This window comes from Budorcas taxicolor, chromosome 7 (assembly GCF_023091745.1).
Source record: "Budorcas taxicolor isolate Tak-1 chromosome 7, Takin1.1, whole genome shotgun sequence".
NCBI classification, from domain to species: Eukaryota; Metazoa; Chordata; class Mammalia; order Artiodactyla; family Bovidae; genus Budorcas; species Budorcas taxicolor.
The window spans coordinates 6,717,257-6,738,342 of NC_068916.1; the positions used below are offsets into that span (position 1 = coordinate 6,717,257).

Here is a 21,086-nt window from a genome sequence, read left to right on the forward strand (position 1 = left end):
CGCCTCTCCTCGCTCCTCGTGAGTGTGCGCTCACTCAGCCGTGTCCGACTCTTTGTAGCCCGCCAGACTCCTCTGACCATGGAATTTTCCAGGCAAGAATATTGAAGTGGGTTGCCATTTCCTCCTCCAGGGGGTTTTCCCGACCCAGGGATCGAATCTCGGCATGTGGCTTCCCAGGTAGCTCAGTGGTAAAGAATCCGCCTGCCAATGCAGGAGACACAAAAGCGACTCGTGTTGGATCCCTGGATTGGGAAGATCCCCCAGGAGGAGGAAATGGCAACCCAGTGATACCCAGGAAACTGCTGACAGGGGGTTACCTCTGAGATAAAGACCTGGTTTCCAGAGTGGGAAGTGGGAAAGAGACATTTCATCGGAAACCCTTCTGCACCATCTGATTTCGGGGCTTCCCAGGTGTTTATCGCACAGCTAGTACATACCCAGCGCTTCCCTGGTGGCTCAGTCGGTAAAGAATCTGCCTGCAAATGCAGGAGACACAGACTCGATCCGTGGGTAGGGAAGTTCCCCCAGGGAAGGAAATGGCAAGCCACTCCAGTACTCTTGCCCAGAGAATCCCATGGGCTACAGCCCATGGGGTCACACAGAGTCAGACGTGACAGAAGCGACTTAACACACACACACATACATACATATGTGTCTATGGGCTTATACGTACATGCGGGCTCCCAGCTGGCTCTGTGGCACTGGCTCTCCAGAGCAGGAGCCCCAGGAGACATGGGTTCCATCTCTGGGTCGGGAAGACCCCCTGAAGAAGGAAATGGCAACCCACTCCCATATTCTTGCTGCGAGAATCTCATGGACAGAAGAGCCTGGAGGGCTACAGTCCATGGGGTCGCAAGAGTTGGACACAACTTAGTGACTAAACCACCACCACCCTCACATATCCTGTGCTGCTGGGTGCAACACGCAGGGGACCCCAGACAGATCTGACTGTGCTCAGGGCTCCCACAGGGCTGGTCAGTCACCACCCAGAGCACGCTGGCATGGGGATGGGGTGGGGAGTAGGCAGCTATGGGAGGCAGAGGAGGTACCTAGACAGCCAGGAGGGCTTCCTAGAGGAGGAAGTAACAATATCTGTACTTATTAAGTAATTACTATGTGCCAGGCGTCACGTAAGATGCCTGAGTATGGGGAAACTGAGCTCAGTGAAGTGGGACTCAGGTTGTCCCCTACCTCCCATACCTTACTTATGCATTGGGAGGTGTATATACCCTGGGACCTCAGGGACTTGGAGCCGGTACCCCCTCCCCTAGGACCCATGTTCCCAAAGACAAACCATTTCTTTATTGCTGAAGCCCCTTCTTCTTAGAAGGGCATTGATCCTGGAATATCCCCATTCTGGCTGAGGACAGACACGGGGGATGACCGAATCCTGGTTCTAGAATTTAAGCTTCTCAGCTTCAGGGAAGCCAGCTTGGGTTTCCATTCTCACTCTTCTTCTCCCTGGGATCAGGGTTTCAACTGACAAAGGCTCCTTTCCCCATCTGTAAAAAGTGGTAATGGCATCTCCACAGGGGGATTCCACACACCTTGGGGATCAACATGATCATGATTCAAATTCCTGCACGCCCCCTCACCCGCCCTTGCTGTGTGACTGTAGGCAAGTTACTCAGCCTCTCTGGGCATCAAAACAAAGGCAGGGGGTTGGGCTGTAGGAGGAAGAACACTCAGCACAGAAATGCTTTCACCATTATCCATTCGGCACACTCGCAGCAGCCACTACAAACCAAGCACCAGCTCTCACGCCAAGGACAGAAACTCTGGCGCTTTGGGGCCCCCTCTGCCAGCCGATAACGCCAGGCTGAGGGTGACCCTGGTGGACGCCAGCTGCTCATAAAGACACACAAGAGATTGCATATGTTAACTGTTTTATTTGCTTTCTGGGATGTCAAGTTTGGGGTGTCCCAGGGCCTAGCCACCAGCAAAGTCCGGCAGACCCTCGGCCGGCCTGGGGTCCCAGACACGGGGCTTTCAGACAAGGCACTCAAGGGGTCTCCCTGGGGTCGGGGAGAGGCCACCCCAAGGCTGCAGGGGCTGGTCTCTCCTTTGGGGACAGGACACAGGGTCACCTCCAGGAAGCAGGGTTCTTCCTGGAGAGAGATTTAGGGCAAGACAGAAACCTGAGATGTGGAGGGGGCCCTGGAAGCATGCCAGGTACCCCCAAGACCCAGATGGATCTCCTGTGGCCTCCAGCCAGGCCTTGCAGGCAGAAAGCCCAATTCCAGCTTTCCCTGGGGCTTCCTCAAAGCGTGCAGGACCCAAAAGCCCCTGGCCCAGGTCCCACCCCTGTGAAGGGCTTGGGTGAGCCCCACCCAGGGAAGCGGGGAGCTCGGGTCTGGGGGTGTTTCTCTCTCCTGTCCTGTCTCCCCTCTCTGTGCCGCATGTGTGCTGCGGGGGCAGGCACTTCTGTGGATCTCTGGGCAGCTGAAGGGAAGGTTTGGGTGAGGAGGGGAGGAGGGGAAACTGATTTCAAGTCAGGGGAGCAGCTCAGGCTGGACTGGAGCCCCTGGAGGTCTGGGAGCTCCTGAAACTCAGCTGTGACCACTGCCCTCGAACTGGAGAATGGGGTCTCTGAGTGGCATTCATCCAAGAAGCGACTCGCAAGACGTGGAGTTCTTTCTGTGGAAATAGAGACGCTTCTCCTCCCAGTGGCAGCCCCAGGCCCTTTACCAGGCACTTGTTCCAGGAGAAGGGAAATTTAATTGGAGATATAAAACCAAAGCCCTTTGCGGCTCCACAGAAGCCTGTGGATGAAGGCTATGGGGCTCGTGGCCACGAGGGGAGGCACCTCCATCAGTGCCCCATGCCGGCTGCAGGCTCAGGAGAGCTTCCAGTGGTCTCGGGGGGGAGGCTGGGGCCACAGAGAAGAATGAGGCTTTGTTCCACCAACCCAGACAATGACAAGGGACTTCTGGGTTCACACACTCCAAGGGGCGGGGAGGTCAAAGGTCAACAGTCTAGACAGCAGCAGAGAAAAAAGAGGCCTGTGTAGAGGGCCGATTTCCAGGAGCAGCTCCCCTCCCCGTCCTAGGTACCCCTGAGTTGGGAAGGGGGTGGGGAGCACAGGCCTGGGGGGTGCACAGGCACAGCCTCTGGCCTGGCTTCTTGGCAGAAACTTCCAAGATGACAAAAAGGCATCACACGTATACTTTTTGAGTCATCCCCCTGAGCAGGTCCTTTCTGTTCGAGAAGTTTTCACACCAGCAAAGAGCAGGGTAGCGAAAAACTATTTTTCTTGCTGAAACTATCAGAGAGGTCAGAGTCTGACCTCTCCCCCAAAACGTGGCACTGACTGGGGGTTCGCGCCCCCCGCTGCCCTGGGGCCCTGTGTCTCGCAGTGGCTGGGACCTTGACTGGGCCACACAAGTCGGGTGGCAGCAAGCCCAGCTCACCCACTGGGATCGCTGCTTCTTCCCACCTTGCTTGCTTTCTATCCACTCTTTTAAGCTTCTTTTTCAAACTACATACTCACGTACAGACCGCCGACCTTCTCTTTGGTGGGAAGCGGGGAAGCGAAGGGGCTGAGAGAAGGATAAAGTTACAGGGGCCGAGGTTCTGGCATCCTAAGGGAGATGCCATTACCTGACACCACCCCTCACCTCTGTACCCGCCACAGGAGCTTATCAGAGACAGGACCCCCTCCACTTTTCAGCAGCACTTTTCACCTTTCCTCCACCACCCTTCCCACGACATCGCTCAGCCCATCTTTCCACCGTTAACACTCACTGCACCCACCTCTTCTGGCATCGCTCACCTTCATATCTGCCAGGCTGTGCCCACTTCACAGAACTATCCTTTTGCCTGTTCTGCGCCCCACCCCATCCCTACAATCTGAGACTCTGAAATGACAACGGAGAAGTAATGGGACTTGGCCACCCTTTCTTACACAAGGACATTTCAGTCCAGGACCCAACAAATGCAGACAGATACGCCATGGAGTGAATGGATGAATTTGCCCAAAAGGAAAAAGATAAAAATAATTAAAAACAGGAACATTAAAAAGCTGGCAGGGAGCGAGTGAAATATTTAATGGCTGTCTAATTAAATAAAAACGAGCTATATGCTCGGCATCATGAAAAGGACAAGGTGTTGGCTTGACTCGCTGAGGAAATCTAACACCGTCGCAGGGACAGAAAATGACACACACACTCGATAATGATCAGACGGTAAGTTACATCTCTAAGTGGCTGAATCTCACGTTGCTTTAAACAGACAGAAGACATGAGGACGAAAGAAAGATGGAAATGCAGAACCTGGGGATGGTGTGTCTGGGTTCCTGTGAGTACCCAGCTTAGCTCAAACCTGACTCACTTCCAGCCCCCCTCCCCTCTCCAACTTGCCTAGATCCACTTCTTCGTCAGAGTCCCCCAGATCAGACCTTTAGAGAACAGAGCTCATTAGAGTTTAATGCCTTTCTGAATGGGACCTCTGGGAGACCCTCATTTAAAAGAGCCACAAGCTCTGCTCACAGAAGCTGGCTGGCTGAGTGGATGCAATGGCATCCTACTCTCCAGTTTCCTCAGGAGACTGCGAACGCAGACTGGGGGTGTGGAGGAGGAGTTTCTGGAAGAGGGAGGGCTGGCGTGGAGGAGGGAGAAGGCCCTGATCATTTCACCCTGCAGGACACGCTCCACACCCACTGCCGTATGCTGACCCCACATCACGCTTCCCTTCCAGAGAAAACACAGGACTCAGAAAATGGATTTCACTCAGAAACCCATCAACCCGGTCTCTGAGTGACACAGCAGCTCAGCGGAGGCAGCAACTATCCTGGGCATCGGAACAGGAGGGAAAGAGGGTGAACACTTAAGAAAACAAAACAAAAATCTCAGCTGTTTTCGAAAGAAGCACCTGCTGGGAAACACCACCATGATCTAACACGTCAGACACCAGCACGCCTCACACAGGGGGAGCAGCTGCGTGTTCTCCAGAGAAACAGAAGAATACTTTCCAAACGGTTGTTGTCCTCACGGTTGCGGCTGCCAGTCCCCTCTCTCTGACGGGTGTCAAGGTCCAGCTGAATTTAGTTGCCTCCTGGGAGATGCGCATCCCTGGCTGGTCAGTTCAAAGTCATCAGGAAGTAAGATAAAAATTTACCAAGTCCAAGGCATGTCCAAAACCCAGCTACACAAAAGCTCACTGGCTGCCCCGCGGCCCTGCCAGCCAAACACACCAGCACACACGGAGCTCAGCCCCCAGACTCCATTCTGTCCCCCTCTTAAGGAAAACAAGAAGCTGGTCCCCAAGACCAAGACTGAAAATCCAGGCCGCATGCGGGGTAGGTTTGTAGCAGCTACGCACTTTTACATGTTTAAAAAAAAAAGTGCGTGTTGGAATGACAGCCTGCTTTCCCACCAGCGGCCCAGCTCCGGAGGCCCCGCGGGTGCAGCTCACAGCTCGGCGGGCAAAAGGACTAGGCAACCCTTTCAGGCTCCTGGGGCAGCAGCAACCCCCTCTCCCCGTGGTCTGGCCAAGGGCCTAGCCTCCACCCCCGCTGAACACGGGGATCTTAATGTCACCCCAAAAAACAAAAAATGTAGGTCCAGTGTTCAAAGCCAGAGGCAGAAGCAGCTGCAGTCCAGGAAAGAGAAAAGACACTTTTGTGTTCGGCTAAAGCCCTCATTTTAACCAAAGGGAATATAAATAACTCTGTGCCCAAACTGGCACTATTGCTTTTAAAAACAGCATAAGAAAGAAAGAAAAAGAACCCATGCCAGATCCCAAGCTGGTCCTCGCCGGAGCTGTCCAGGCTATTGGGACATGGATCAGGGCCAAGGGTCTTCAGGAGGATTTTCAATTGGGAAAAAAACAGTCATGGACAGAGGGAATTCTGGAATCCTTCCACCATAGACTTAGAAAAGCAGCTGGCCCCAGCCATGGGATCCACCAGAGCAGAGCAGAGATCCACCTTTTTGAGGTTCTCGGTAGAAATCAGGACTTCCCAGCTTCCTGACTGCCCCAGCTGTATCCCCAGGTGCAAAGAGAAATAGAAAAAAAAAATCTTCAGTTGCTGCCTTCAAACCAACCAGCGCTTACGCAGAGAAAAAGGGAGAGGAGGTGTGCAAGCTGGCATATTTGATCCAAATCAGATCCCCCACTGGATGGGCTTGTCTTTCCTGGCCAGGGCCCGGAGGGCGGACGTCTCTCTCAGGGTCCTTGGCAGGATGAGGTCTTGGGAGGCCTGAGCAGTAATCAGTGTTCATGGCAACAGTTGATTTTGCCTTCTGACTGCTCTAGGAGGTCCAGCATCTCCTCAATGATGGCCCGAAGCGCCCGGCCCAGCTGGTCTGCATTGTACGGCTTGCCCAGAGGGGGCACGTGAACAAAGGCTGAGCGGCCGTGACTCTGGTACAGTGAAGTATAGTAGGTGAAGTCACAGAGGTACCTAAGCCATAAGGCGTTGGGGATGGGAGGGAGACCAAAATGGGGTTAGAGAGTGAATGCTCCATCCAAATCCATCATAAGACAGCCCCTCAACCTCACCAGTCATCTACAAGATGGAATACTGCTCCTCCCTCCCCAGGCAGCAAAAATGAAAAAACAGAACAAAACAATAACTCCAAGTGCTGGTGTATATGTGGAGAAAGAAGCAATATGAGATGCTGTTGGTTGGGATACAAATTGCCCCAGGGGAGGGCAATCTGGCAGGCTAGTAAAATTACAGGTGTACAATATTCAATGTCCTGTGATAAACCATGATGGAAAAGAATACAAAAAAGAATATATGTGTATATATATACCATGTGCATACATATACCATGTGCATACACATACACATAGATACGGGCTTCCTAGGTGGCTCAGATGGGTCTCCCCTGCAATGTGGGAGACCTGGGTTCAATAGCTGGGTTGGGAAGATTCCCTGGAGAAGGAAATGGCTACCCACTCCAGTATTCTGGCCTGGAGAATTCCATGGACAGAAGAACCCGGCAGGCTACAGTCCATGGGATGGCAAAGAGTCGCACATGACTGAGAGACTTTCACACATATGCACACACACACATAGATAAGGTATATGCTGCTGCTAAGTCGCTTCAGTCGTGTCCGACTCTGTGTGACCCCATAGACGGCAGCCTACCAGGCTCCCTCGTCCCTGGGATTCTCCAGGCAACAACACTGGAGTGGGTTGCCATTTCCTTCTCCAATGCATGAAAGTGAAAAGCGAAAGGGAAGTCGCTCAGTCGTGTCCGACTCTTAGCGACACCATGGACTGCAGCCCACCAGGCTCCACCGTCCATGGGATTCTCCAGGCAAGAGTACTGGAGTGGGGTGCCATTGCCCTCTCCAAGATAAGGTGTATATACATATAGATAGATAAGGTGTATATATATATATATGGTGTATATCTATATATATAACTGAATCACTTTGCTGTACAGCAGAAATTAATACAATATTGTAAATCAACTATACTTTAATTTTTTAAAAAATTACAAATGCACAGACTTTGACCTGATGTTTCAAGTTTTTAGAATCTATCTCAGGAACCATGTGCACCAGAACAGAATGATGAGCAAGGCATTTGGTGCAGCACGATGTGTTAAAACAGAAAACCAGGAAGCAAACTGCTAGAATGTGAACACTGGGGGTCCCCTCCCAAACTCCTCCACCCTGTGGAGGACACAGCCAGTCGGCAGTCTGCAACCTGTAGGAAGGCCTCCATCAGAATGCCACCAGGCTGCCACCTTGATCTTGAACTTCCCTGCCTCCAGAATTATAAGCGATAACTTTCTGGTGTTTACAAGCTACCCATTTGGGATTTTTTGGTTATAGAGGCCTGAATAGAATAAGATACCACCTAAATGTCCACTGACAGTGAAAGTGAAGGAGGCTCAGTCGTGTCCGACTCTTTGGGACTCCATGGACTGTATAGTTCTCCAGGCCAGAATACTGGAGTGGGTAGCCACTCCCTTCTCCGGGGATCTTCCCAACCCAGGGATCTGACCCAGGTCTCCCGTATCGCAGGCGGATTCCTTACCAGCTGAGGCACCGGGGAAGCCCGCCCACTGACAGAGGAATGACTTAGTAAACCGGTTCAGCTGCACAGTGGGGTACAAGGCATGTGGTGGGCCCATAGAAAGACAGAGCTCACCAAGACCCGGAGCACACGCCCACGAATGAAACTGAGGAGGGGGACTCTCAAGAAATCCACACCATATAACCTCATCCACAGAAAAGCAAAGCGAAGCAGAAGAAAACGCAGAAGCAGTGCACGAAGTGTCCTACACATGTATAGAAACACGTGTGGTAAGAAGGAAGTGTCACAATGTAAGTCTGATTTAACAGAGGGATCCCTGGCAGGGAGTGAGGTAGGGAGAGAGAGAGTTCAAGAGAATCTTTCACAATGGGAACACATGAAAATATATTTCAGAATTATCTGAGTAACTTAAAATTAGCTTCAGGAGCCCCTGGTGGCCTAGTGGTTAGGGTTCCAGGCTTTCATTGACAGGGCCTGCAATGTGTGTGGCCCAGTTCAAAAAAAAAAAAATAGTTTAAAAAAAAGACTAATAGGAGAAGGAAGAGACAATGCAAGAGTAGGGAATTAAAAGGTACAGCTATTAGGTATAAAATAAGCTACAAAAATAGAGCATATATTGTACAACATGGAATATAGCCAATATTTTATAATAACTATAAATGGAGTATATACCCCTTTAAAATTGTGAATAATCTGTAATGTATAATATTGTACGTCAACTACACTTCAATTAAAAAAAGAAAAAAATATACAAATAAAAAAAGAAAGAAAAAAAAGACTGATGGTAAATTCAGTTACTTCTTCATTCCGTCAACTGAATTTGCTACCTGCTGCCTTTGGGCTGGTGAGGTGTACACGGTGTTGAGAAACTGAGGCACTTGGTGTTGAGAGCGCATAGAACAGACAAGTTTGGGAGGCGGCGGAGGCCTTCCCGAAGAGCCAACACGTGGAGCTAAGACCTGAAACAGTCTTACCAGCGGGAAGTGAGTTCTGAGCAGAGGCCGTAGCATGTGCAAGGGCCCTGAGGCCAAAGTGAGCTTGAGGCGTGTGAGGACGGGAGGAGACAGGTCTGTGGGTGGAAGGCAATGGGCGAGGGGAGAGTGGAGGCAGGGGAGGCTGGAGAGGCGGATGGGGGCCAGGCCACCCCAGCCCTGCGGATGGCGGAGAGTTGGGGCTTTATCTGCCTTAAATCAGTAAAAGACTTTCTAATAGGCTGAACAGCTTCTCCTCCAAATTTCTGTTCACCTGGAACATCAAAATGTGACCTCATCTGGAGATAGAGTTTTGCCGACATAATTGGTTAAGATGAGGTCACACTGGATGAAGGTAAGTCTTATATCCAATGACTGGTGTCCTTGTAAGAAGGCCATGTGAAGACATATACCAGGAGGAAGCCATGTGGAGGTGAATTTGGAGTAACGTATCTCAAGCCATGGAACATTCAGGGTTGTCAGAAGCCACCAGAAGAAGCCAGGAGAGGGTCTGAGATTCCCCCTCAGGCCCTCCAGAAGGAACCAGCCTTGCTGACACCTTGATTTTGAACTTCTAGCCTCCAAACTGGGAGAGAATAAGCGTTTGTTGTTCTAAGCCACCAACATGGTCACTGGCTACAGCAGCCACAGGAAGCTAATACAGAAACTGGCTGCTTAGTGGAGAAGGCCCATCAGGGTTGGAGCAGAAGCAGCCGGGGCCACGGCCAGGAGATGCCAGGGGCTTGGGTTGGGAAAAGCGGGCAGAGTCACACAGAGTGAGTTGCAGATGGGGCCTGTTATGAATACGTACTTAGCTGTGTGCCTTACGCACACTGAGAATTATGTACTGTGAAATCCTATGTAAAGTTTACTGTGTAAAGTATTATGTGTGTGTGCTGGGCTTGCCCGGTGGCTCCGTGGCAAAGAATCTACCTGCCAGTGCAGGAGACGTAAGAGAGGCTGGTCGGATCCCTGGGTCGGGAAGAAACCTGGAGGAGGCCATGGCAACCCACGCCAGTAATCTTGCCTGGAGAATCCCATGGATGGAGGAGCCTGGCGGGCTTCAGTCCAAGGGGTCACAAACAGTTGGGCATGACTGAAGTGACTTAGCACGTGTGTATGTTAAGTCGCTTCAGTCATGTCAGACTTTTCTCGGCCATACTATTTAAATAGCCTGTGCTTTGATTTCAATACCTTTAGGCCACGAAATTTTTGTACCTTGTTTTATGACCCTGGTATGTTCCAATGTCTCCTAGTTTACAGTCTATGGGAACGTGAAGAGAATTTGTATCCTACTGCTCTGTGAAAATTGTATAAATCTTAATCCTGTTGAATTGGTTCACAGTGCTTTTCAGGCCTACTGTATCCTTCTACTTCTCTGTATATTCATTCTATTAATTTTTGAAGATTTGATATTAAAATTCCAACCAAAAATCTTAATTTATCTACTTAAAAAATAATTGTAATATATAAAGGAACTGGGCTTCTCTAGTGGCTCAGGTGGTAAAGAATCTGCCTGCAATGCCGGAGACCTGGGTTCGATCCTTGGATTGGGAAAATCCCTGGAGAAGGGAACGGCAAGCCACTCCAGTATTGTTGCCTGGAGAATCCCATGGACAAAGGAGCCTGGCAGGCTACAGTCCATGAGATCCAAAGAGTCGGACACAAATGAGCAACTAACACATAGTGAAACTATATGTAACCTTGTTCTGTATCTTCCAAGTCTCCTGTAAATGTGTTTCATAATTTAAAAAAAATTAAAAATAAATAAATAGTCTACCAAGTGGTAAATCAACGACCTTTCCAAAAGTTAAAAACTAAATAAATAAATAAGTTAGCGCTTGGCCCAAAGAGGTCACAGTCAAACAGACTTGGCTTATTCAACACTCAGCCTGGGCTGACAGGAGGGAAACCCCATTCACACCTACACCACAGGAGCCCCATGGTGCCTTACCTGCCTGCATCTTGTGAAATGGTCACTGACACATCCAAGCCCAGCGTAGTAACCCTCTTACATACAGCATCCATGTCGATGATGGAGTCAATGCTTTCAGGCCCGTCCTCCACACAGCACTGGGAGCCGGGGCAGAATCGGCAGTTGTCCAGGCCCTTGTAACCCTTGTTGTGTCCACACTTCTCCAGTGTGACTGCGGTTGCCATGCCTGACACTCCTACGTGCACCACCAGCTGCAGACAGATGGGTACAGCTTAATAAGGTCTGGTCGTGGGGCTGGGGAATCCCCCCAGGCCAAGGAGAGGACAGTATCCTCACAGAGCTCTGCTGGTGGTTATGTGCTTTCTGACATCTTGCTGCTGGAACAGATCCTGCAATCACTCTTACAGAAAGATGTGCCGGTTGAAACATGCAAGAACGTGAAATACGCCAAGATGTTCATAGGAGCTTTGTCATCACAATACTGGAAACAATCTAATTGGCCATTCATGGGGAGGGGGTTGACTAAATAAACTATGAGCTACTATGCTCAAGGCAATTTTTTATGGAATAATCTTCAAGACATATTGCCAGATGCAAAAGGTAAAGTATAATTTCCAAGAATCTAACCTAAAAATAGTCAAAGAGATAATAATCTGCCAATGGTCACTTCAGTGTAATTTACAAAAATGAGAAAAAAAAACCATGGAATGAATAGCAAGCCTAATAATAGAAGAATGGCTATATTAATGACTAAATACTACTCAGCTATTAAAATAATGTTGAGGGAGAATTTTTAACGACCTGTGTGATTAAAAGCTCCTGGGCTGCTCTATCTGCTACGGGCTGCCTGGCACTAACACTGTTACCTGGTGCTCCATCAGCCAGCAGCACCAGATAACACGGTGATCTCCTGTGAATGTAAAAACGAACCAGCAGCTGCAGGTTATACTTTGTAGGGCTGAATGGTGACTCTGCCACCATCACACCCACACGAGAAAGGTCTGTCCCTGTGCTAATACCTAGAAATTGTGACCGGGACCTTCTTTGGGAAAAGGGTCATGCCAGATGCACTTAAGTAAAGGATCTCAAGATGAAGTACTCCTGATTATCTGGATGGACCCGAAATCCACTGACAAATGCCCTTAAATGAGACACACAGAGGAGGGACAGAGGGAGAGGGAAGGAGAGAGTCACGTGAAGGCAGGGGCAGAGGACAGAGTGAGGCAATCACAAGACAAGAAATGCTTGGAGCCCCAGAAGCTGGGAGACAGGCAGGAGCCTCCCAGAGAGCCTTTGGAGGGAGCCGCAGCTCCGCTGTCCTTGCGGACTTCTGCCCTCCAGGACTGTGTGCAGATACATTTCTGCTGTTTTAAAATACCTCGTTGGCAGTCAACTGTTACAGCAGTCCCGCGAATCCACGTAGCGCACGCTCAGTCGCTCAGCGGCGTCCGACTCTTTTCGACCCCATAGACTGTAGCCCCCCAGGCTCCTCTGTCCGTGGAATTTTTCAGGCAAGAATACTGGAGTGGGTTGCCGTCTTCTACTCCAGGGGATCTTTCTGACCCAGGAATCAAACCCTTATCTCTTGCATCTCTGGCTCTACAGGCGGGTTCTTTACCACTGGGCCACCCGGAAAGCCCTACCCATGGAGTACACTGCTTAAACAGTACTCGCAGGTGGGCACATTTGTCTAGGCAGACGCACGTGTGTGAAAATGTGAGCGATGACAGTAACCATGGTACCAGTCAGCCACTGCTGAGAGCCCACTGTAGGCCAGGAGTTCTCAACCAGGGCTGTGGCGGTATCTGGAGACATTATGGGGTACCAAACTGGAGACAGAGACCTCCTGGCATCTAATGGGTGGTGGCCAGGTAAGGTGCTTAGCCCCATTTACAGGGCGCAGCACGGCCCATCACAGGGAAGGCTCTGGCCCCAGCGAGGCTGAGAAATCCTGGGGTAGGCTAAGGAACCGTTTATCACCCTTCTGGCCTCGTCTCCCTCATCACCACCACAAACTCAGGATGTTGGTACTGGTGATATTCCGATCTATAGTAAGAAATATAGGGACTTCCCCGGCGATCCAGTGGTTAAGACTTCGCCTTCCAATGCAGGGGGTGTGGGTTTGATCCCTGTTTGGGGAGCTAAGATCCTACATGCCTTGTGGCCAAAAAGCCAAGCATAAAACAGAAACCATATTGTAACAAATTCAATAAAGCTTTTAGAAATGGTCTACATTCAAAAAAAAAAAATCTTAGAAAAAGAAACATTTATTTGTTCTTAGTCCACTATTCAGGCACAGAGCTCTTAAAACCCCTAGAGTTCCCTAAGTGATGAAAGCAATAAATGTGTCCTGCTGTGTTTTTTGGGGGGGTCACGTGGCATCGAGATCTTAGTTTCCTGACCAGGGATCAAACCCATGCCTCATGCAAGGGAAGTGCAAAATCTTAACCACTGGACTGCCAAGGAAATCCCCTGTTTTGTTAATGAGGTAATTAAAAAGTATGTTTTTGAAATTTGTTTCTGGTTGCACTGGGTCTTCACCGCTGTGGGACTTTTCTCTAATTGCAGAGGGCGGGGGCTCCCATCTGGTTGCGGCGCTCCGGCTTCTCACTGCAGAGGCTTCCCTTGTGGAGCACAGGCTTTAGGTGCACGGGCCTCAGTGGTTGTGTGCACGAAATTAGTTGCTCTGCAGCCTGTGAAATCTTCCTGGACCAAGGATCGAACCCGTGTCCCTGCACGGGCAGGCAGATTCCTATCCGCTGAGCCACCAGGGAAGTCCAGTGAGATAACGTCCGGAGAGCACCTTAGAATGGGGGCTAGTTGCCAGGGGAACCAGCCACATGATTAGAGCACTGAACTTTCAACTCCAACCCCTGTCCCCCAGACCTCAGAGGATGGGAGAGGCCCCGGACGGAGAGTCCAGACGTCAGTGGCTAAACAATTAATCAGTCATGCCTACGTCATGAAGCCTCCATAAAACCCTTAAACAGCAGGGTTGGGAGAGCTTCTAAATTAGCGAACAGATGAAGATTTGGGGAGAGTGGGGCACTCAGAGAGGGCGTGGAAACTCTACACACCTCCCCTCATACTTTGCCCTGTGCATCTCTTTCATCTGAGTGGTTATTCCTGAGTTATGTGCTCTTATGATAAACTGGTAATCCAGTGAGTAAATGGGTTCCTGAGTAGTGAGCCGCTTCAGCAAAATTAACTGAACCCAAAGAAGGGATCTGATTTAAAGTCAATTGGACAGAAGCACAGGTAACAACCTGGAGTTAAGACTGCCATCTGCAAACTATTCTATATAAAATGGATAAACAACAAGGTCTATATTCAATATTCTATAATAAACCATAATGGAAAATAGCTTTACAAAGAAGTGTGTGTATGTGTGTGTGTATAACTGAATCACTTTGCTATACAGCAGAAATTAACACAACATTGTCAATCAACTGTACTTCAATAAAAAAAAAGATTGGCATCTGGAGGGCAGTCCTTAACCTGTGGAATTTGATTCTTTTTATTTTTTTATATTTTTGGCCACACCCAAGGCATGTGGGATCAGTTCCCTAACCAGGACTCTAACCCACACCCCCTGCGGTGGAAGGGCGGAATCTTAACCACTAGAGAGCCAGGGCAGTCCTGGGGTGTGAGAACTGAGCTGAGCTGTAGGACTCCCAGCTGCTGTCCAGGAATCTCATGGTGTGCGGATAATCCCCTACACACACTGAACTGGGTGGTAGAATTTCAGTACTACAGTCACCCCTTGGCTTGGTATCTATCGGTGATAGCTTCCAGGTCTCCTCTCCTCCCTTGGATACCAAAATCTGGGGGTGCTCGAGTTCCTTATCTAAAATGGCCTAGTATTTGCATAACCTACTCATATCTTTCTGTATACATGACATCACCTCCAGATTACGTATAATACCTACCAGAATGTAAACACTATGTCAATAAATAGCTTCCCACTCAAGGCAATTCAAATTTTGCTTTTTGGAACTCTCAGGAATTTTTCTTTTTTCTGCACTGCACTCCCTGTAGGATCTTAGCTCCTCAACCAGGGATGGAACCCAGGGTGTGGAAGCATAGAGTCCTAACCACTGGATTACCAGGAAATTCCCTGGGATTTTTTTTTTTTTAATATTTTTGATCTGTGCTGGGTTGAATCTTGACAATTATTATTTCCACCTGTCACAGAAGGAAACTGAGGCATGTGGAAGCCATTCTGTACGGTGAGAAGTTTCCTAAAAACATTTTCATGCGTGAGGTTTTCTTTTTAACTAGAATAAGGCAGGGCTGCATAGACACAGTAGAGGAAAAAGCTCATTCAAAGAAACTTCAGCCAATTCTCGCTAAGCCTCCAGGTCCCCCTCTGTAAAAACAGGCAAACTCCACTTGAGGGGCAATGAGAGGGCTCCTTAAAAAGGAAGATGCCTCTAGCCAGCCCTGGAGAATATGAAATAATAGGCTAGAGTGGAAAACTGGGGCCCCCATAGGAGACTGGGACCTCACTTGTCAGAGATACCAGCCAAGTTCCTACGCAGTTTGTGCCCAGGGTCTTGGCTGGGCCACAGCTACCTCTGGTAGGAGGGTGTGATCCCTGCCTGTCTGGCCTCAAATCCGTCACATGCGGTTAAAAACCACAGCTCCCTCCCACAGCCATTCTCCCTTTGTGAAACACCACCCCTCTCCCGACTCCTGCACATTCTAGGAGGTTTAGAGAAAGGTGACACCACCCCTGGCCACCAGAGTGGGCATGTGGGATCCAGGCTTCACAAATCACAGCGTTCCTTCTTCCTCAGCCAATCGTGATTGGCTCAGGGACTGGACCGTGATCCAAGCTGGCCAATGAGAATCAGCTATAGACTTCGGGGAATTATTTGGAAGACAGGTGTTCTCTTTTTGCTGAGGGGCTGAGTAGCAGCCACCTATCATTGCCAAAACACAAGCGAAGTGCAAGGCAAAGATGAGTGGTCAAGAGAGGAGGCTGATGACATTGGGTGGGCACCTGGATCAGGCTATGCCTGAAGCATACAGACGCTGATGCTCAAGCTGGGTCGAGGTGTGTTTAGACTGCCACTTATAACGAAACATGCTGTGACTGATACAGAGCTCTAGTGGGACAGAATCAGCCTCTGTGAAGTTTCAGATGTTTGCTTTCCTCTCTCACCTCCAAGGGTAACCCAGAAAAGTGTGGCACCTGGGGGGATAAGACTGGCGTCAACCACATGATCAGAGCAGGAACAAAGCCACACAAACCATCCATCCTGGGCCAACCACCTGCAGATCCTGATAGGGAAGCGCCTGCCTGTGCCCCACTCACCTGTGCCCCACTCACCTGTGCCCCCCTCACCTGTGCCCCACTCACCTGTGGACTGTGCCTCTCCCACAGGGCAGGGATGAGCCTCTGGACTGTCTGATACTCCACTGGAATCTCATACACATGCAGATCCACGCTGTCCCCAAGCCCTAGTTTCTCCAGCTCCTGAAAGCAAAAGCAGAGGAAACGCTATGGCCTTAGGTCCAGGCTGCAGGGATAACACAATCTCTGGGGATAAGCTGATCTCTCCTCAGAAAACAAGCAGGGCTCCTGACTCACGGTAGAACAGGAAGGTACCCGTGCTCATCCACCCCAAAGCTCCTCCCTCAGCCCCTTCTCCACCCATTCTCTCAGCATCTCCGTGGATGGCAGCATGGTGCTGTGGCCTCTGAAGCTAGGCTCCTGGATTTGAACCCTCCCTGTGTGACCTTGGACTTCCCAGGTGGTATTACTGGTAAAGAACCTGCCTGCCAATGCAGGAGACTCAAGAGACCCAGGTTCAATCCCCGGGTTGGGAAGATCCCCTGGCGTAGGGCATGGCAACCCACTCCAGTATTCTTCCCTGGAGAATCCCATGGTCAGAGGAGCTTAGCAGGCTACAGTCCATGGGGTCGTGAAGAGTCAGACAGAACTGAGTGACTGAGCACACGTATGACCTTGGGGAAGTCACTTAACCTCTCTTTGACTCAGTTCTCTCGTCTGTAAAATGGGGATAGTGATGTATTTTCTTCACAAGGTAGTTGTAATAATTGAAGGAACTAATTCACACTCAAGAGTTTCAAGCAGTGCTGCAATGCTTAGCATATTATAAGCGCTCAAATAATACTGGCTACCATCACTACTATTATTTTTGCTCTTTGTTATTATGGTCTTCCTTTGTTATACCTGTTAAGAATTATTTATGATCTTGGTGCATGGTACATAGCAGGGCCCAACATATTTACAGATGGACCCAACTCATTAGAGTCTCTAACCATCTCGGGAATGAAGAGGTGCAAGAACATCATGGGTTATAAACAAAAATGGGCTGTGATGACCCCAGTGTTCACAGCAGCACTATTCACAATAGCTAAGACATAGAAGCAATCTAAATATCTATCAACAGGTGAACGGATAAAGAAGATGTGTGTGTTATATATATGTATATAGATGGAATACTAGTCAGCCATAAAAAAGAATGAAATAACCTCATTCGCAGCAATGTAGAGGGACCTAGAGATTATGTTAAGTGAAGTAAGCCAGACAGAGACATACAAATATTGTATGATATAAGTGATATTCGGAGAAGGCAATGGCACCCCACTCCAGTACTCTTGCCTGGAAAATCCCATGGACAGAGGATATTATCCTTATGACTTATCTGGATGCTAAAAAAATGACACAAATGAACTTATTTACAAAACAGAAACAGACTCACAGACATAGATAAAAGCTTACGGTTACCAAAGGGGGTGGGGGGTCAAGGAAAAAGATAAATTAGGAGTTTGGCATTAACATACATGAATTATTATATATTAAACAGGCAAACAATAAGGACATACTATATAGCACGGGAAACTATAATCAATATCTTGTAACAACCTATAATGGAAAAAATCTATATGCATAGATACATGTATGGATATACATATATTATATATATATATATTTACATAAATAAATGGGGCTTTCCAGGTAGCTCAGTGGTAAAGAATCCACCTGCCTGCCAATTCAGAAGGCACAAGAGATGCAGTTTCGATCCCTGGGTCGGGAAGATCTCCTGGAGGAGGAAATGGCAACCCACTCCAGTATCCTTGCCTGGAGAATCCCACAGACAGAGGAGCCTGGTGGGCTCCAGTCCATGGGGTTGCAAAGAGTCGGGCATTGACTGAGCACACAGGCATGGATATAAATATCTGGAAAACAGGGCTATTGATGGACCACCACAGGGGTACTTTTCCGGGGAAACAGGTGTTTTCTTCAGATTCTCATTGTGGCAGTGCTCATGACTGGGCTTCTTCCCCCAGACTGGCACAAGGCCCAGTGCACAGCAGACCCAGAAAATTTTCCTGGAGAAGTTGATGGCAACCCACTCCAATATTCTTGCCTGGAGAATTCCATGCACAGAGGAGCCTGGTGGGCTGTGGTCCAAAGTGTCACAAAGAGTTGGGTACCTAACACTTGTGGGATTCACTAGAGGTGAGTTTTTATGGGTTTTGGGTTTTTTTTTTGCCATGCCACATGGCTTCTGGGATCTTAGTTCCCCCACTAGGAATCGAACGCCTGGCAGTGAAACTGTGGAGTCCTAACCACTGGACTGGCAGGGATAGAATAGGATAGTTACGCAGGTGACTGTGGAAGTTCCAGGAGGGGGCTATGGACAGAGAGTAGAGAGGGAGACGTAGGAACTTTGGGGAGATTACTGTAAGTTAATGATCACTCATGTAAGCTATTGGAATGTCGTGGAATGAAACAGCATGCTTGACTATAAAGCCAAAAATAAAAGCATGAGATATGCCCCAGGCCATTAGGTGGAAGAAAAATGTCACCACCCTTTTATGTATGTATATATGCTCAGTCACGTCTGACTCTGTGACCCCATGGACTGTAGCCCGCCAGGCTCCTCTGCCCATGGAATTTTCCAGGCAAGACTATCAAAGCAGGTTGCTATTTCCTCCTCCAGGGAATTTTCCTTACCCAGGGACTGAACGCGTATCTCTGGAGTCTCCGGCATTGGCAGGCGGGTTCTTTACCACTAGTGCCACCTGGGAGTTGGTGATGGACAGGGAGACCTGACATTCTGAGCGATGGAACTGACTGAGTGCTGCCTGGAGAGCCCCACCACCCTTCCCCTGAGAGACTGAACTGACTGAGTGCTGGCTGGAGAACCCCACCACCCTTCCCCCAATTTGAACAAGCATCACAATATTCTGAGTTGACCTCAGAGGGTCAGATATTCTCCTGCCCGAAATGAAGGAAGAGCTAGTGATGTAAGCCTCACATCTACTCGAGGGAGACAGTCCTCCCCGGCCCCTTTCCTCTGACTGTAAAATTGTAGCCCAGTTAATCCTCAGGGCAGAGCTCCCTCGCTTGCCCGCTTGCATCTCTTCCAAGCATCCTACACTAATAAATCTACTTCTTGCCTCACTTTGTCTCTCACTGAATTCTTTCTGCCATGAGACCTCAAGAACCTGAGCTTCATTAAGTCCTTAAACCAGGTGCTGTGATCTCAGTTGTAAGACCGTGAGTTCTGGCCTGATTCAAGTTGCAGCGCATGGGTTCAAGCCCCAGTCAGAGGTGAACGGCTCCAGGAGCACCAGGGGAAGTCCCCAGAGGTGAGTTCTTGCATCTCCTGCGGCGGCTGCAGGATCTCTTCTCAGTCCCCTTGACCTTGCTACCCACGCTATTCCAACTCTGTGCCCCGTCGACTGCAGTTGCTCTAGAGAGCGTCCAGGAAAGGCGGGTCTCTCCTCACTGATGAGCTGTGTGCTAAGTCACTTCAGTCGTGTCCGACTCTTTGAGACCCCATAGACTGTAGTCCGCCAGGCTCCTCTGTCCATGGGATTCTGCAGGCAAGAATCCTGGAGTGGCTTGCCATGCCCTCCTCCAGGGATGCTCCCAACCTAAGAATCAAACCGTCTCTTATGTCTCCTGCGTTGACAGGCAGGTTCTTTACAGTACCACTAGCATCACCTGGGAAGCCCCCCTCACTGACAGGTAACTCCAAATTGCTTCCCAAAGAGGGTGTGTCAAGGTCACCTGGAGACAAGGACATCTGGAGGGTGGTGGCGGGTGTGGGGGGGCCTCAAATGCCAACACCAGCAACTAGGACCCCAATGCTCTTGCCAAGCCCAGTGACGTGTAAGACCAGGAGGGGGCCCCCAAGAAATTCCACAGCCGGAGAGATGAGGGCAGAATGCAAACTTGTGCACGGTGAGCTGCCGACACTGGTGGGTAGATGGCTGGGGGGCAAGGCGGTTATATTTTATGTGAAATCTATTTTACAACACACTAAAGAAAAACCTTTGTAAAATATGTAATTCCTTGCACAATCATTTTTCTTGGTCACTAATATTTTTATTCTTCATGCTCCCTTCTCCTCTTAACTCCCTGGTCTGTGGAGATGGGAATCAGGGGGGACTTCCCTTAAAGGTTTGCAGATCCAGAGATGAGACAGGCCTGGTGCTCCTGGCACACTGCCACGATCTCTACCTGACCATACTGTTTTTTACACCATCGAACCCCTGAGAAGAGCTGGAAGTTTTAGCTCTGTGCTCCCTGTTCCCATTCCCATGATTTTATCAATATTCACCCTGTTTCTGCACACTGCATGCCCAGGGCGATTATTCTGAATGGCCACACATTAAAAATAACAAGATTTGGGACTTCCCTGGAGGTCCAGGGGTTAAAGGACTTCCCTGGTGGCTCAGAAGGTAAAGCATCTGCCTATAGTGTGGGAGACACAGGTTCAATCCCTGGGTGGGGAAGATCTCCTGGAGAAGGAAATGGCAACCCACTCCAGTATTCTTGCCTGGAAAATCCCATGGACGGAGGAGCCTGGTAGGCTACAGTCCATGGGGTCGCAAAGAGTCGGACACGACTGAGCAACTTCACTTTCCAGGCGTTACAACCCTGTGCTTCCACTGAAGGGGGCTCGGGTTCAATCTTTGGTTCGGGAACTAAGATTCCACATGCTGCTCAGTGTGGGCAAAAAAGCAAAAAAAAGACATTACAGACCACTTTGCTTGAGGCTTACTGGATACACCCAAGTTTTGTTTGGGCTTCCCTGGTGTCTCAGATGGTAAAGAATCTGCCTGTAATGAGGGAGACAGGGTTTGATTCCTGGGTTGGGAGGATTCCCTGGAGGAGGGCATGGCAATCCACTCT

At 49.4% G+C, this 21,086-nt stretch overlaps 1 protein-coding gene across 1 annotated transcript in view; it reads right to left on the minus strand.

Moving 5' to 3' along the window:
* Positions 1–1,881: 1,881 nt before the first annotated feature.
* Positions 1,882–21,086, minus strand: part of PGPEP1 (pyroglutamyl-peptidase I) — a 37,121-nt gene continuing 17,916 nt past the window's right edge. Inside the window, exons 3-5 of the mRNA XM_052644405.1 lie at positions 16,269–16,385; positions 10,922–11,154; positions 1,882–6,403 (exon numbers count right to left, since the gene is read on the minus strand). Of these exons, the coding sequence (XP_052500365.1) occupies positions 6,211–6,403; positions 10,922–11,154; positions 16,269–16,385 (543 nt within the window). The 3' untranslated portion in view covers positions 1,882–6,210. The remainder of the gene's footprint in view (positions 6,404–10,921; positions 11,155–16,268; positions 16,386–21,086) is intronic.